This window comes from Hypomesus transpacificus, chromosome 6 (genome assembly GCF_021917145.1).
Source record: "Hypomesus transpacificus isolate Combined female chromosome 6, fHypTra1, whole genome shotgun sequence".
NCBI lineage: Eukaryota > Metazoa > Chordata > Actinopteri > Osmeriformes > Osmeridae > Hypomesus > Hypomesus transpacificus.
In genome coordinates this window covers 11,090,455-11,108,532 of record NC_061065.1, presented here as the reverse complement: position 1 = coordinate 11,108,532, position 18,078 = coordinate 11,090,455, and the positions used below count along the sequence as shown (strand labels likewise).

Sequence of the window (18,078 nt, the reverse complement as noted above, 5' to 3'; positions counted from 1 at the left end):
CTTAAGATGATAAGTCTAAGAATGTGGCTTTACAAGTATAACAGGGCTTCACATGAGTTCTGTCAGTAGGATGGAACCATACAACTGAGTGTTTGTACTGATATCTTTAACAGAATACAACTGTTTATTTTTTACATCAACAGATTGTGAAGACATCAGACATAGTATAACAAAGGAAGCGAGAGGACAGAAGCTTGATCAAAATAAAAAGCTTAAGTCCTCACTGACAGAGAAAGTGGACGATGGTTTCAAGTCCTGGTTGTATAAAGCTAAGCATACAACTAAGCCACAGTTCAATACATCTGTCTATAATGCTAGGATTACCCACTAAAAATATACTTAAATACAAGCACTGAATAAGCACACTGTTCATGTACAGATACAATGTGGAGACTTTAAGATAATGTAGCCCTTCAACATTGTGTTAAGAGGAAAGGAACGTAAGCTAGCCTAAGCTTACTAAAAAGTGCCAGAAATGACTGAGAGTTAACTAGTCAGTCAGCAATACAAAAAGTAGGCCATACTGAAGGATTGCAAGAACAGGTCCAACATATTACTCTTCCCTCCTGTAAGAAAATACAATAAGGATATGACTTTTCCAAGAATTGCATGGCTATCAGGACACCATTTTCCAGATAACAACGTGTGAAAGATTGTAATCTATTACATACATGTATACACAACATGGCCTTAAAAACCTAATGTTTCATAACGTAATCTTAAATAGTTAGCCTTTGGGCTAATACCAGTTTACAGAGAGCCACTACAGCCTGTCAATTGTCACTTGATTGGCTTACAATACACCTTGAGTTGAAAAACGTTATTCTGGTTCGTATGAACACTCAGGCATTAACTTTAAGACAGTTGTAGGAGTTCCTAATACAATTGTTTAAAGCATTTGAGCATAGAGTTCAGAGTAGACCTTGTTATTTACACTGCTAAAGAACTGGATGTGCATGTAAAGAGGTACATCAAGGTAGACCTATTGAAAAGTCTCTTTAGCTGAATTGTGGATGATGGAATCAAGGATCTCTTAAGCAGAATAGTGCATCGGTTTAGAAGAATACACTGTGAGAATATGTAACTGTGAACCAAACACATCACAGATTATCAGTTATTGCCGCAAGGAATGTCTCTCAATAAAGGGGTTAGAGATAAAATGCATCTTTCTAGCTGCCGAGGATCAAGACAGCTTTATGTCAGACACAGGCCTCTCTGAATTCTGCTTTCGATGATAACCTCACCAACCCTAAGGTGTGAACATATTCAGCTACAAAGTGGGAAATAATTATATTTCTCAAAACATGTCAGAAACACTGTCTGTTAGTAGCAAACTGTGTGCCTGTGTTGATATCATGCATAACAGTTTGAGGCTGCATCTTGAAAGACAATACAGGAAGAAACCCCATGTAAGTGATTGCATTAATAATAATTTTACTGACTGTGCAAAGTCATTGTACAAAAGTACATGGAAATGGCTACAGAACGGATGTACAGTTTAGCCATTCTACAACTTTTCTTTTTACTTAATTTTAGAAACTGGATGATTGCCATTTTACTATATCATCCTTGTTTTCTAGCTGTCATAAGTTGTTCTGTATCTTTGTGTGGCTTGATGTTTGTTGCAGACAGGTAGGAAAAGGTCAATTTTTTTCATGAACCTTTGCCTACTGCTTTATTGAAAATGGTTTTATGGTCAGAAGTTGGTGCAAAAACCAACTTCTCATTCCTGAGGGCAAGATTGAGAAAAGTTTCAGAAGACAGTTGACTGACAATACTGCAGTTGTTTTCCTCACAATATGATTTAAATGACTGGTCTATTTCAATGTATCAAAACCAATACTACTTTAGACTAAATGTCTGGTACTGACAACCTGTCTAAAAACCTAAAGGTACGTCTGTGTGCACCTCTTGCGAGACCCACACCCTCTTGCTTTATGTTCTTTGACCTGCGGGTTTAACTTTCTGCTTCCATTCCATCTTCTACAGTACAAATACAACATTGAGTAAAAGCTCAGTATACTTACACAGTCAACAATCATGATTCAACCAAACATGAATAAATCCATCAAAAATGGATAACAGTACATGAAAATATCTTCCCAAAAAATGGGAAGTACACTCCGAATGAGACACCAAGCCTTGTGCCTTCTGTGCGAACGAGTAGATGATGGAACAGCCAGTTCAAAAGCCCTCCTCCAAACACGGGCCTACCTGCTAATCGGGTCCCTAGGAGTCTAAGGATAGAATGAAAAGCCTTTCTAATCACTCTGAGATTGCCTGAGGCTTTGGACACATGACCAGGACACCCTTTGATAAAAGGGAAAGCAACTTTGCACGTTTTGGACAGAAGGCACTGAAAGTCAAGGACCAGCCATGACTCGGCATTACCCTCATCCCCTTTGCTAGCTTCTCCATGTGGTACCTGCATGTGAATGGTTCAGATTTAGCGAGGCAATGTCTGACCTGACACATAAATCAATATTTCAACAAATAATTGCAATTTGTGATTTGTTGAGAAGAACACTTTCCTTTAAGAAAGTGGCTTTTCTTTTGGTATCAAAAATAAGTGATGCAATATTCCAAAGTCTGGATTGTTAAAATTATTGGATTGTTAATGAGGTACAATTATTAAAAAAAAAAAATGAATGTTTACATACAGATACACATACAAATCATGGGGGAAATTGTTCACCTACACCAAGAACTTCAGAAGACTCTCATGAAGGCAGCCTACCAAAGAGGTCTGAAAACAATCCTTTGGTAAACCAAAGGTTAAGAGTAGAGTATTGATTACTGGGGTAACAGCACTGTTACTGTTACAGCAGAAACATGGTCCACACAGAGTTTTATGTAAGACATTAAATTACTAAATTAAGTATACAAAATAAATCTAACTTTAGCCAGAATAATGCTGATAGAAGTAGGATACTTTCATATTCATAATAAATTCTTATTATTTCATCTTTAACACGGTCCAAAGTCCAAACATTTCAGTTCTTGTTCTGATTCAAGGGGAGAGATTGTGACAAGGCTTAACACCATGCTGCTGGGATTAAGATCACTCAGCAAGTGGCAACTGGAATCGTGAGATCAACCAATCTTTGATTTCCAGTGACTCCTCTGGTTATTATTGAAATGTTGTCATGTTTTTTAAGATTAGCTTGCATGCATCATTATAGGGCAGCTTTTTTATAAGGATTTTCAAATATATATATATATATATATATAAAACAAACCTTGTATATATATATATACATACATATATATATATATATATATATGTATACGGTGCATGCTGTCACATGAATAATACATCTTAGTCACACAGGCGTTTGTACTTTATAGAAAATGTTTATCAAGTTGATCATTTAATTAATGATGATCAAGTTGATAATATCAAATTTGTATTATTATTATTATAGGGTATTATTACAAGGTTATTCTTTTTGTAGGTAAACTGACGGCACCTTTCCTATTTTGACGTTTGAAGCGTTTTATTCATTGTAAATGTGATCTGATTAAAATTGTACCAAAAATCTTTGGTACAATTCTAACAGCCTAATAAATCAGTATAAAAGTGCTAAATGTCTATTTCACTGCTATCAATGAGAACACAGAGCTGAGATCTTGGAGATTTTGAACTTGATAAAGTGTCACCAATGGGGATTACCTGCAATAGATTCCAGGACACACTAGCTAATCCTAATAGGTTGCATGCTCTTCCCCTGAGTTACCCTGCACAAGGTCTGCTTGACACTCTGCAAACTATATGAAGGAGTAACAGCATTTATTCACAATTCATGGGGCACACACTGCTAGTATTCTAAGTATGTGAAGAATTTGTCTATCAGATTAAATCTTTTCTTTAATAGAAAGTATTTTTTACTCTAATGTTAACATTTAGCCCCATTTTGTGTCGAATATTAACCGGAGACAACTTTACCATCCAATTTCTGCTTTTATTCACTTGTGAGCAAACTGCATACATGACTATAAGTAACTAGTCACGGGCAAAAGCACAAAATCAATAAAATCTTTGTCGTAATTCAAATCTGGGCTCATCAACCCTCTTTTCAAGGGCAAAGTTCACACCAAAGACCAAGTGACTGTTCTTGTCTTATCAGGGCTTGCAGATGTGTGTGCATTGCCAGTCATTTCCCTATGATATCCGCGTGGTCTCTGCTACAAGAAGTGCTTAATCACAAGTGTGCCTCCCACCAACACAAACACACACTCAGTGGGGCGCAGCATTAGGCCGGACGTCTGCTTGCATCTTAAGGAGCTTTTCGGATCAGGGGTCGGAGTGGAATGCACTGATATGTTCTTGCATGACTCATGAGAAGCAACCCCCCCCCCCCCTATTGAGTCCCACTTCCTGGCTTCAAATTTCTGGTAGAGAGGAACTATGATGACATCCACGCACATACATACTTACAGCACAACCTCAACACTTCTCTCATTTTACTCTGTAATCAGTCAAACCATTCTGTGCCGTGCACACATACTGAAGGCTTTCCACAACCAGGAACACAAAATCACCCCTTACCCTAACAGGCTCAGCTGACACACTAACTTGGGGTAGCTGGGGCTTAAAGGGAATATGTCTGTGTAGAAAATGCCAATACCAAAGACGCTCCGTCCATCCCAATGCATTTTACCACATATTTCCTATAGGCTATATAACACTGTTTGGATGATGTAATTGAAAAATACAGCGACTCAAAGCTTGGAATCCCGAGAAATGTAATGTTGTGGCATTTCTAGAAGTGGACAGTCAGTCACTAACAGAGAGTAACAGAGAAATCTGTTATAGACATATAATAGCCAATATCAATCAAGACTAGAAGAAACCTCTCGTCCACCTCTTTTCCTTCTCCACACTGCTGTGGTGAAGACAGCTCCGGTCGCAACCCCAACACTCATTTCTCAACCCTGCATGTGAGTACTGACGCCTGGGCTTAGCTGCCCTCAGCCTCCCCTTCAGGCACGTCAAGGCTAATTACAGCAGAACACAGCTCTGTGGCCAATCTGCAGCTATGTTCGTCGCTGTCCTTTCTAAGCTTCACACATGAGTGGTTGAAAGTTGAGTATATAATAGAGATCACAATTGCGTGAACTCCACTGGTCAAATACTCTTGACTCTTAATGTGTTTAGGATCATTGGCAAGTGGCCAATAAATACACACATCAGTGCACAGCTTTACATTAAATATACAACATGCATTTTATAATCAGCATGCACAGCTTAAATAAAAGGTTCAGTGGCAATGCAAGAGATCATAACCAGAATCAAGGGTGTAGTGGGCATACTGTCAATTCAGCAACCCCAGTCACGGCTAATAACTAGTGAGGAAATCCTAGTAGGCGTACAGTGAATGCCTAGGCCTATGTATCACATAAACTACACCACTGATAATTAGAATATTGCCTTAGTCCCTTTCCCCACATCACCTAAGGTATAGATAGCCCATGTGGAGCCCAGGGCCAGACAGGTTGCACTCTCCTTGACCTGCTTTACCCCACGCACACTCATCTCCCAGAGACATCAGTAGGGCACATAGAGAAGCAGGGACTATAAATGTAACAGAGAGGAGACCCCTGGCCCCTTAAGCCTCTAATACACTTTACGCAATCTCTCTGTGGCATGCAGAATGCTCACATGCTCGGTGTAATTGGTTTCTGTGGCCTGTGAGAGAGAGAGAGTGAGAGAGAGAGAGAGAGAGAGAGAGAGAGAGAGAGAGAGAGAGAGAGAGAGCACAAGAGAGAGAGAGCACAAGAGAGGCAGAGAGGTAGGCAGAGACAGACAAGTGAAGATGTGACATATATTGCTATTGCCCATGTATTCTGGACTAAAGCAGAGCATGTTCGCTCAGTAGTAGCACAATTACTCTATTTGAACAAATTACATTTTATAGGGCCATACAGGGCCCTTATGTTACAGTTTTTTCAGTTTATTTTCATGCTGTTTCATTTGAATAACACAGCCTTTCTAATTCTATAATACTTATTTTAATTCTTTAGCTCATTGTATCAGTGCGTGTGGCACATTTTAAAGCCAGGATCACAATTGTGAAGATGGGTTAGGATTCTCTGGTGGTGAAACAATATGATATTTAATGTACAAATAAATACATTTTATGCTCAAAAACATGCTTTATGGGTGTCCGCCAATCTAGCCTGCCAGCATTTTTGAAGGCCAACAAATCCTATTAGTGGGATATGGTGTCTTCCCAACACTACCGGATTCTCCTTGTTAAAGGTGTGCATTGGATTATTTTCAATGAGATTCTGTGATGGCCTGTATTGGTTTAAAATAAGCCAACACTTACAATGAGACAATACTGAAAAAAATGAATCCTGACGTCTTGTCCTGTTTTAAAATGTGCATTCGGTGCTTTTTGTTTGCTGTCACATTTAGATGAGTTTGCAAACTGTTCAAAATGACTAACGGACTCTTATGTTGTAATTAACTAGCCCTGATAGTATTATTAATATTTAGCTCAAAATAGGCTTTCCAAATCCAACTTCAAACTGTACTATATAATATGTCCTTAAAATGATACACCTCTACAGCAAACAATAGAGACAAAACAGGACTACATACAGTATATAAAACATATTTCACCCTCCCCCTTTCTCAAACCTCATCTGTTTATCTCGCCTGCTTCTATTGCTTTTGTCCCTGTTTCAAATGTATCATCTTTCTGCTTCCTGCACTCTCTAGACGGCCACTCCAAACAACATTGACAACAAAAAAAGCTTGTCCTTAGCAAAAACGTAAGAAATATCTGCCAGAGACTTTACCATAAACTTTACTTGGGTTTACAATAACTTTAGCAAAGGAGAGCGAACGTGTATATCATTGAAGTACAAGATTTGAACCCCAATGTTTACTATTCCAAGTCAAAACAAAGAAAAAAATTACTGTCAGAAGTGAGATTCGGGTTAGGGTTAGTGTAAGTGGGTACAGTATACATGAAGATTCTGGGGGAAGGCTTGTTTTCTTAAAGGTGTGGGATGTGCAAAATGAATATGCTTACGCTGACTGAATGTTTCCCTGTATAATTCATAAAACGGTCAGTAGACTAATGATGGTAGTCTTTAAGGGCATGACATCACACTAATTAAAAGTTTTGTGGGATAGTTTTAAAACCCCAGGGCAAGTGTGATGCCCTTTGAAAAATGCAAAGCATGTCTGTTTTGCGATGCAAGATTTCCAAATAACAGGTTTATCTAATTTCTATTGAAATATTTCAACAAGGTTTTTTGGTGTCTGGTTTTTCCCCCACCCCTATAGCTCTTGTATATATTAGGCCTGTCAAAAGCCTGCACCTTGTGGTGATAAAAGTGATAAAAGTACACACCTCAGCTTTTAAAGGGCTTTCATTACAGCAAACAACAACAATTTACAATCCAATGCGAAGTACATAGGTTCCTACTCACATCCTGTTTTGTACCTGTCAACATGGTGCAGATATTCAAAGTGTCAGAGGTCCGGGAACGACCAATGAGTCATTTCCTTGTGTCTCATTTGATGTGAAAACTTTTAGGAAGTGAGACAGACCATCCAGCAGGAAGGGATTCCTTCAGTCTCAGACATCAACAACATCCCGGGTATATCCCGCCCATGTGTGGTTAGCCAGGCGCACGGTAGTGAGTATGGAAATGATGCCACCATCATCTAATTGTCAAGGTCACCAATGCTCTCTCCCCCAATGCTTCTGCAGTGTAAACACTCGACATCAAAGCAGCGGAAATTCTCTGTATACCGACTGACGTGCCAGAGAGTCCAGATGAGCAGTTATTGCAGGTTTAATTGTTTTCATGCGCAGGACCACGCATCATTCATCAGTCATCTTGCTTTTTATATTTCCGCGTGAGCCTTTGGGAGACCCTCAGAAAAACAAAGATGCCATTTCAGTTGAGATCCGTACTACGCCAAAATTAAGGCCTAGAGTGGAGTATGTGTCTATGTTGTCACCTTGTCTTTGACTTTGTGTTGACGTGTGAACACATTAATCTTTCTGATTCATTTACATGGAAAATCTTTCATCAGCTCACCCCCAGCCATCTTATTCACTGCAGTTGGTGCATAAGACTCACAAATTAACTCACCACCCAAAAATCCCCCGTTGTTCCATGTTTTATTTTCGTTTGAGTTCCTGTGCCTCTCTGAAACTTTCAACAGGCTGTGTGGTAGCTTGCTGTGTCTATGTATGTGGAGTGGTTGTTAAAAGGGTCTCTCTAAGACAGCTGACCTTAATATGTCACTCATCGACATCATTACTGTGTCTGCTATTCAGGATGCACACTGAGTATACTCTAAACTCGCAGGATAAAAGGGTAGCTATGTAGTACTAGAGATAGGCCAGCAGTGTTGAAGTATACAAGTCCACCATAATGCAGGAAAGAATGATTGAGCCATTAACAGCTAGTCCAAATGGCAAGGCCTCCAAAACCACACGTGTAATGGAATGAGTGTGCTCTGTGGGCATTATTAGATTAGATTGCTTTTACTTACGTGCATTGTTTTTATATTGTATTTTTTTTCCCCATTTTTCAGTAGTTACCTGTTTAAATTATTCACCCAGGATAAGCCAAAGAGAATCATTATCATGACTTGAAGTTGTGACATAATTTTTTTTAAATAATAACAATTCAATTGCACCATGTTAAGCGTGGCACTATCTAAATATTGCATGAACGAAAGCATGCAAAGCATGAATACAAAACGTCTTGGCACTAATAAAAACAGGGAAGATACAGTATGTGGATGCTACATTCCATTGAAGGAATGATCCACATTGTAATTAGGAATCACAATAGGAAACATCCTTTTCCTCATTGAGGTTAAGAGTTATAACACTCCTGGGAGACTGCACTCTGGTCAAAAACAACTCGGAGAACTCTGCCCCATCTCATTTACAGAGAGGCCATGCTTTTATAAATTTTTCGATTTAAATACTTGTAAATCACTGGAAACTAAAGGATTAATTCTAATAATTGAACATAGATGTCTTCTTCCAAGAATAACACTTTCCTAAAAGTGCAAAGAGGCCTAGAACATTTGGACCAATACTGTCTTGTAAACAACACCAACACAGACTGCATTTGGAAAGCTGGTCGGCTTCTTAGCTGTGTCTATTTTCTTGTCTTTTTTGTTACATTTGTTGATGTTGGAATCAGGTTGCTCTTGTGGGTGAATAGGAGATCTCCCCATTCCCAGGTTTGGCAGTTTAGTTCTGGCTTGCCTCCTTGTGTCCACGCTGCCTGTCTGTATCAGCTTAGAACAGGTGCTGGACCCTGCTCGGCTGCTGCATTCAGCCGCAGGTACAGGTGGGTGGCCGCTGGCTGTGCCCACCGTCCCCCAAGTTTTCCAGGGGTCCCCATCTGCGTCCCTGCCCATCTTCTGCCACATGGCACCCGTCCCTTGCTGAGTCTGGTCCATTCTTCAGCCGGCGACGCACCCCGCCTGCTTGCCACCGCACACTGCGCCTGTTGTTTGACCACAATGAGACGGAGAATAGCTGCACCCATAATCCCTTGCTGTGAGGTGGGGGGGGGGGGGGGTGGTTCTCCCTCCTTTGGCCACCGTTGAAGCCAAATACAAATTGTAAACAGGTTATTATGCACACAACACACTCCAAATGTAAAATTACTCCTGCAATGTTTGTGGCTGGATCTCATGTGTTTATCTTAAATCTTGACTTCATCCTTTTGTTTTTTATTTGTAGAAAGTTTTGCTAAATCTTTCTGTTTTTGCCTTACATAATACAACAATGTACTGTAAACAAATAGCAAAAGCAATTTTATTTCAGAATCATTGTCAAGTAATCAGCACACACGTGTTATGTTATTTGGCGTCTAGAATGGGTCCTAGATTTAGCAACCCGGCATCATTTTTAAACTATCAACTATCAACATGTTTACACCTCATAAACCATATAACCATATGAGTACAACATGTGAGTCACGTACTGCAAATCATCCACTTCCCCTTGACCTAGGGCCCCGTCAGCAACATGTGTCATCATGGCCACGTAAAGACCAACTTGGTGACGATGCTCCTGGCCGGGCAGTCATTGTCCACACGCCTCCGTCGCCCCTCCGAGCAGAAAGCCGACAGTCAGCCTCCTGAGAGTCTCCGGTGGACATGATGTTTCAGGTGATCATCACGCACCTCAGTCCCAGCGGATGGCTAATACTTTACACAGCTGCGCCATTGGCCCTCCAACAGCAGCCTCTCATCCCAGCACTCACCACAGCACCGCAGCAATCAGCTACCCTAGCAATTTTGGAGTTGAGTTGGAAGGCTGAGTTGTTTGTTTGCCCAGGGATGTGACGTGATGGTATAGGGGGAAACAGGAAACATAACAGACTACCTGTCAGGCTCATTCCACAGACTTGACCTGAAGCTGGGCCAGGGCCAGGGAGCAATCAGAGAGAAATAACAGGAGAGGACTCAGATTTGTTTGTTCAGACTATATCCTAATAAGGCTAGTTCTATAAATCCCATGGTATATCATACATATAATCCGTTGATTATATGACATGAGATTAGTTTGCGCACCTGGCTGAAACTCCTAACTTCAACAAGTCACAAGTGCCAGTTATCATTTAAACATCTTACAGTTGTCCTGCAATTATTAAGGTAGTCTTTTGGTACTTTTTAAATGTAAATTTAATGTTACAATGAACAGATTACAATGACGGACTGTGGTGTTCTGAAACAGGCCTGCTGTAGTGCTGAGCAGAAATGTCTGAACAAAGGTTATGTTGAGGACCACAGCTTTCAGAAAGGAAGGGATTGAGTTAGACGAGTTTAGTGTTTTGCCCCTGCTTCCTGTGAACTCATAACTTCACAGTCAACACATAGCAATTGTGTAGAACTCCGCTGGTCAGGTCACAGAGAAAAGAGAGGACTTTGTCTTCCATGAACCACATTTTTATTTGATTTTCTTTTCATGATAAAACAATCAACTCTACAGGGAACGTTTTAGTATTCTGATTTACTGGATAGGGAGAAATGATTGAAATAGGGTTAGCAGTTGTCAGGGAAAATTGATATTTCACTACGTAACTCATTCAATGCATTTCTGGATTATGTACATTGCGTAGGAGTCATTGATAAATCAATGTGAAAGACATAATTTCTCTCACAGCAGAACGTTTTTCTTGTCTTTTTGTTAAAGTGGAACACGGCGCATAAATGAAATCTTGCCAGTGCCCCTTCTACATGTGTTTGTGCATGGTGCTGTAAGGGTCTTTAGAAGCCCAGCAGTTGGGGTGAAAAGGATCAAACTTAAAACAAACGTGATGTGACAACTAATTGGATTAAACCCCAAGTGAGTGATACACAGAGACCTCTGAGACTTGCTCCTTTGTTTGGATTGCTGAGTGTCTGTCCTTGTCCAAGCTACAATGCCCTACCCCCGGGGTAGTGGAAGTGCTTGTTGAGACACCACAGGGAGTCTTTACCAAGGGAGGCTAGCTGAAGGAACCTGACCTGACCCCAATGGTACCCAGCTGACACTGTACCAAGCCCCCCTCTTCAACCTCTACAGCCCCCAGCCTCAGGCTACTCACTCCACTCAACGGTCCAGTCCAAAGCACCCTATTCCTCCTACATATCTCCACAGAGGTTTCCCTCAGGCAACAAGGGTAATGATATACCCCTTCAAAAAATGAGCCCCATTTCTTACAGCTGTAAACTCTGGCATATGATGAATGTTGTCATTCTGGACAATTTAATCAAATTCTCAAGGAGCAGTGCTGTGGAGGTGTATTGAATCAGGAACATACATTGGGTACTAGGGGAAGGAGTGGTGTAACAAGACACGTGTTGTATACCCTATAGGTGTTGTTGTCTTGGGTTTGGGAATTCTTAACAGAGGTCAAACTGGAGTGAACTGACAGAGTAAGAAATCTGTGTCAGTCCTTTGTTGGTGCGTGTGTGCGTGTTAGTGTATGTATGTGTGTGTGTGCTTTTGTGGTTTTGTCTATGTGCAAGCCTACGTGTGTGTGTGTGGTCGAGGCTCGTTGTCGGGGCCAGGTCGACAAGGCCTCCCTGAATAAATGTGCGGGCGTAAGATGCTAATCAGCGAGGTCTCGTTTCCTCCCACTAGTCCGACAGCGGGTTCCCTTCCCTGGCTGGGGCTCTTTAATGCGACAACCAGCCAGGCCCAAACATCCTGACGGAGAGAGGCTTTTCCCTTATCAGTCAGGAAACACCGCTCCTGCGCCACATCCTCTTTACAAGAAGCCCGACTCAACCGTTCCCAAAAAACGCAGGAAGGCCAGCCAGACTCCAGGATTTGTCAAAAGCCCCAGAATTCCTTTTATCGAAACAGAGAAGAATTTTACGAAAGAAAAAGGAGCGAGAGAAACGAGGAACGTGTAAAACAGTCGTCAGGGGCCCCCGAGATTTATTTATTTATTCCGTGCAGATTATGAAAGGTCTGCATCAGCAAGATAGGACGTGCGGTGAGGGGGTGGGGTAGGATAGGGTGGGGGGTAGGTGGGTTCTAGTGAGCCACAGAAGGCACCCAGAATAAGACACTGGAAAAACAAAGAGACGGGTTGAGATGGGGGGGGGGGGGGGGGGGGTGAAAGGGGGGGGCTATGGGTGTTTTACACTAATCCTCTGAACCGCGGGTGGAATGAAAGCGAGTGGGGACTGGGGAGGAAGGAGGAGGATGGAAGAAGGGTGGAAGAGAGGAAGCAGAGAGTGGGACAGCAGGCTGTCAGCTAGAACCAAAGCTAGTGTTCTTCTCATCAACAAAAAATATCATGTTTTGTAAGGAAAAGTATTTGACATTAACTAGTCAAGGCTCACTTTCTGAACGTAACAAATCAAAACTAATTTCAATGAGAATAGTTGAGCCTTCGATGAAGAACTTCATTATTATAAGATTGCAAATTAATTCCAATGCAACCGCTGGTTTAATATGGAAACCCAAAGCCCAACAAACTATATTGTCAATTACATTAAAGACATAGGGACGTTGTTTCACAGCATGCAAATTGCAGAGGATATCACACAATCCATGTCTATGTAAGCATATTTATATGGCAATTAAACAGATTTAAAGAAATCAATGTAAAAGAGGAACTTTAATTTAAATAAATTTTCACAAACCTAAATCAGCATACAGTAATAGTTATCCTTATTATTTCCATTGTAAAGATTATGATTATATATTAAGTACTTGAAAGAATGATAAGTATATAAATTTATTTTCTTTTTGATATACTACTTTGTCTGGAAGAATTGCATAAGAAATGTCAATGTAATCTAATCCTCATTTAAATACAAACTACTGAGGTAAAACTCCCAACTAATGTAGAGAGAACAAATTTTACAAACATTCACAAGAAAAGAGTTAATAATAGCATTACAATTAGCATTAATGCGAAACATCAAATTACTTAAATTAGCTTAAGAGCATTTGTACACACCTGCATGGCAACAAGACATTTACAACTGGACTGCAAGTCCAATAAAAATTCTGGGATCAGATATGAATCCAATGGACCAGAGGTTAGGGTTAGTTCTGTTTTATGTACGTCCCTGAGGTTTCCATTAAAGTTCCTTCTCACTCTGCGTAGATTTATCTTTTTCGCCTTCTACAAACCTCTTTGTTCTTCTGTCGGCCCCAGACAATCATATTGCTCTGTGATTGGTCCTGCCCCCTGCCCAGTATCCTCTCCCCCAGTGCCCCCCCATCTCTCCAAACCTATTGTCTCAACTTAGTTACAGGTGGGATGGGCGCAGTTGCCAGGCAACAGCTTAAGAAATGCCATAGTTGTTGTAATAGGCCGCTGTGGCATCCGCCAGCACGGAGATGAGGCTGGTTTCCGTTGGATTGCTGGGGCATGCAGAGGCTGGCGCCACCTGGATGTGTCCCGTGACGGTCATGCCTACTTGTTCGATGGAGTGGAACCCTGTGGAGTTCAGGTACTGGTCGAACTCATTGCGGTCCACTTCCCCCAGTAGCTCTGCTTGGCTCAGCTGATCCAGGGTCTCCATGTGACCCTGCTCTGGGGGGGGGGACAGCTGGCCTAGGTGGCCCTGGAGCCCAGGGTGGACCTGGGAAAAGGACGGGCTGTAGTAAGACAGTGGAGGCCCATGAATCAGAGCCCCACTCCCAGCCTGGGACATGGACATGTGGCCCAGGTGCGTGGGCCCACAGTGGAGCTGGGTTTGAGCATATTCGGTGTGATAGGGTGGGGGGCTGCCCATGTGAGCCGACACCTGGCGTCTCTCTTCAGGACAGGAGGAGCTGGAGGAGGGTGAGCAGGAGGAGATGCCACCACTAGTGATGGAGGAGGAGTAATAGGAAGAGTGTTCGTGGTCCATGACATCCAGCGGGGACATCTCCGGTGGGGTGGGCAGGCCGTAGGGGTAAGTGTCGAAGCTGCTGTTGGAGTTGGAGGGCTCCCTGAAGGACCTGACGCTAGGGAGCATGGGGCTGTGGGTCGAGAAGCCCCCGCCAACCCCGGGAGACGCGTCGTCGTCTTTGTCAAGAGGGTGGCAAAGCCCTCGCGGGTCATTCTGGTCAGGGCCTGGTAGGCCACCGAGGAGGAAGCCTGGGTCTACGCGTTTGCAGATGCGCTTCAGCTGCTTCTTCCTGCGAGGCCGGTACTTGTAGTTGGGGTAGTCCTGCATGTGCTGCACACGCAGCCTCTCTGCTTCCTCCACGTATGGACGTTTCTGTGGGGGTGTCAGGGCCTTCCATGACTTGCCTGCATGAAAAACAGACAACAAAAAAGGCTTGACTTAGTTCATCTTATAGTCTGCTGTGCACTTTTCCAATTCATTATTCTGGAGAACAGAATAATGTATACCATTGAACATTATAACATAATCAATACTGTCATAATAATGTTTCAGTCAACCAAAGAAAACTGTAAATGTTTTCATTTGTATACTGGCCACTGTTATTGGATGTGTTATGGTTAGGGAATACGTTTTAGAAATAATTATTAATTTGATGAAACTGTTAAGTAATTACCCAACTGTTGATAAAACTGACTACATAAACGTCATTTTGGAAAACATGACTTCCTGTTAAAAAGACACGGCATTGCTAATAAAAAGCAAACATTTACTGAGTGTTAAATTAATCGCATGTGATGGAAAAATTATATTTGTTTTTATGGTTTGATAAAAGTAGAACTAAATGTTCACTTTGATAGAAAATATGGATTCCTTAAAACAGCAGGAATCTTTTATGTAAAGGGGTAAGAATCTAAATAAAAATAATAAATTGCACAAAACTTTTGTATTACAATGGTTGTTGGTTGCAAGAGATACTGCACAAAGAATAAATCATTTATTATAATAAATAATAGGCTATTGTATTATCCTAACACTTTTTTGATAATTCGAAAGGTTACCACTGGCTTTGGTAATCTTTCATGTTCATTTTAAATACAACATTAACAAATTTACCAGTGTGACTGTGAAATAACTTTATCTTAACGAAAAATACAATAATTTCATGCATGAAATATGTTATTTTGACAATTGTGTCTGTGCCCAAAATATGTAACCTGTGATAGACTAACCCCAAACATTCTATTTAAAAAATCAAATTGGCACGAGTTTCAAGTTGTGTGCATCTTTTCGTAATCCCCGTCTTGTATGCCTGCTTTTGTTAAATCTCGGTTTGGCAAAGAGAAAGTGATCTGCGTGTTTTTTGAGCGCATGAAACAAACCATCACTATACGCGCTAGTCTAAAACTGATAAATGTGTGTAAAATTTGGTAAATTTTTATGCAATGGAACCTGTTTCGTTTTGCTGAATATTATAGGACATAATGTCACTATAAAAAGTATTTATCATTATTATCATTGAATTAAATTAATTTGTCCAAAGGATGCTTGGGCAAACACCGTATGGAAACCAAACATACGAAATCAAAAATGTTTGATTTCGTCTTTCTTGTTAAAATGAGCTTTTCTCACTCAAAGTTTGAAACAAAACATTTTAAACTTTAAGAACAATTAAAAACAACTCAGTTTATTCTCAGGGCCAGTTTGCCATAACTTCACAAGATAAACCGGCGACCAACGTTTGGGCCTGTTACCACCAGATGAGGGTCACTCTACATCAATTATCACTATAAGAGTTAAACAACTTGTCAATAAATGTTTTGAATTATCATATTTTTTCATCTCACCCAACATTTTGCTGAGCTCCGCATTGTGCAAGTCGGGATTTTGAACGGCCAGACGCTTCCTCTCATCTTTAGCCCAGACCATAAACGCGTTCATAGGTCTTCTGATGCGCGGCTCCGACACTTTGTCTGCGGGAGTCCTGTGCGAGCTGTGTCCGTCGGGCAAGTCCCCATCTCCCGCGGAACACTCGAAGCTCTCTGGCCACGACGAGTACGCGCTGATCAGGGCAGCCATCTGAGCGCGCTCTCTCAAAAAAATATACTTACGCTTCTCGCGCTCCTTCAATAAAAAAGTTTTGCTCTACTAACTGATGAAAAAATAACTTGATCTGAGGAACGAGTTCCAGTAAAAACTAATTAAAGAGAGACAGAGTGAGAGAAAATTAAACTGCTCTTGATGACTGACTCAAATATTAAGCCATGCGCTGGTTGGTTTGAGATGGGTGGTAAAGCGCGCGACTCCTCCTCATGGGTTCTGATTCAGTGTTTCCTTGAGGATAGGGGAAGCTTTTTATATTTGAGGAGCAGGTTCCAAGAGAAGCCCCGAAGGACTTGCAGCTCCTCCTTGATTGCAACTTGAAACCTGTGAGGAAGCAGAGAGGAAAACATTTCAACAACGTTTACCACTAAATCACGTACCGCAGCATAATATGATTATATGATATGTAAAGAAAATCATAGGAATGTTATATCTAATTTGAAAATGTGGAACTGACGTTAAATGTGGACTTTTGTTTATCTTTTGAGGCTAAAATTAAGCTTATAATTTGATAGTGATTTTCATGTAAATTGACAGCCTATACAGTAGACCCTCAGTGTTACATTCTGGTCTTAAATACACCATAGCATCTTGGACCCACGGCACTGAATAGTGAAAGGAACTGCCACTTTTGCCTTTAGCCTAATTGATTTTCCGTGTAATTGAATATCTGTAGCCTATGTTTTACCTTCGTGAATCTTGATGACGTGCGATTGGCTTGCGACACTTTGGTAGGCTATATTGTTTCGAAATTGTTTTTTTTTCTAACTTTCACCTCAAACCAATCCAACCTGTTTGGTCTGGTGTCAGCATCCATTTCATGGTGACGTCACTTCATATTCAAACCTGAGGCTGTTTTACGCACAAACCGGCCATTTATGCCCTTCAATAGATTGTATGTATAAAATAAAACCCTTAAAATGGTTAAATACACAAACCAATCTAGACAATGCATTTTAACCAATTTGGGTCAAACTATTAAAATTCAAAGTTTATATAAGTTTATGTACGTTATAACATTTCAACAACACTCTAATTTTCAACGCAAATCTGGACCAGTCTGTGGTAGAAAGACGAAGTCAGTTTCCGCCACTGGTCACCAGTGGAGTATCAGACAAAGTGTTCATGTTGACAGCATACACTTGGAATGCTGCCACAAAGTAACTGTGTTCACTTGTCATGGATACTCCACTACGTTCACTCACGCTCAAGCACAACCACGAATTTACACGTAGGGCTACAGTTAGCGCTCATGCTTTTTCTGCAACACACTTAATCACGTTCCCTTCGAAACAAATCGTCTTACTGTATTTAGCTCAAACACGATATCTTTATCAAAGTTAAAAAGTTAGAAAAAAGCCCCCATACAACCTAAGTAACTAGATGATCCAGTTTTCAGTGACACCTCCGAGGAACTTCCTCTACAAGGTTTGGGAATGGCCAGTGATGTCTCAGACTGAACAGAGGGGCCCTGTCTACATCTTTTCTGTCCTGACGTGTTTTTTTGGGTGTAAGGTGTTTTGGGTGTAAGGAGGTCACACAAGTGTGCATGTTGCTGTGAGTTGCGAGAGTGTGAAACTGCACTTGTCATATGGGTGTTTACGTGCGGTGAGGGTTCTCGACGGAAGTCCCAT

At 41.1% G+C, this 18,078-nt stretch overlaps 1 protein-coding gene across 1 annotated transcript; it reads right to left on the bottom strand.

The window, feature by feature from the left end:
- Positions 1-12,655: 12,655 nt before the first annotated feature.
- On the bottom strand, positions 12,656-16,677 carry sox7 (SRY-box transcription factor 7). The gene is made up of 2 exons (XM_047021258.1): positions 16,189-16,677; positions 12,656-14,748 (listed from the first exon to the last, which is right to left on the bottom strand). The coding sequence occupies exons 1-2, from the start codon at positions 16,418-16,420 to the stop codon at positions 13,793-13,795; spliced, it is 1,188 nt and encodes a 395-aa protein (XP_046877214.1). The 5' UTR covers positions 16,421-16,677; the 3' UTR covers positions 12,656-13,792.
- Positions 16,678-18,078: the final 1,401 nt, after the last annotated feature.

Excerpts from the sequence above, each read along its gene's own strand:
- sox7 (XM_047021258.1), bottom strand. The coding sequence starts at position 16,420 with ATGGCTGCCCTGATCAGCGCGTACTCGTCGTGGCCAGAGAGCTTCGAG. Across the intron at positions 14,749-16,188 it reads GGAGCTCAGCAAAATGTTGG|GCAAGTCATGGAAGGCCCTG; the intron begins GTGAGATGAAAA and ends TTTTTCATGCAG.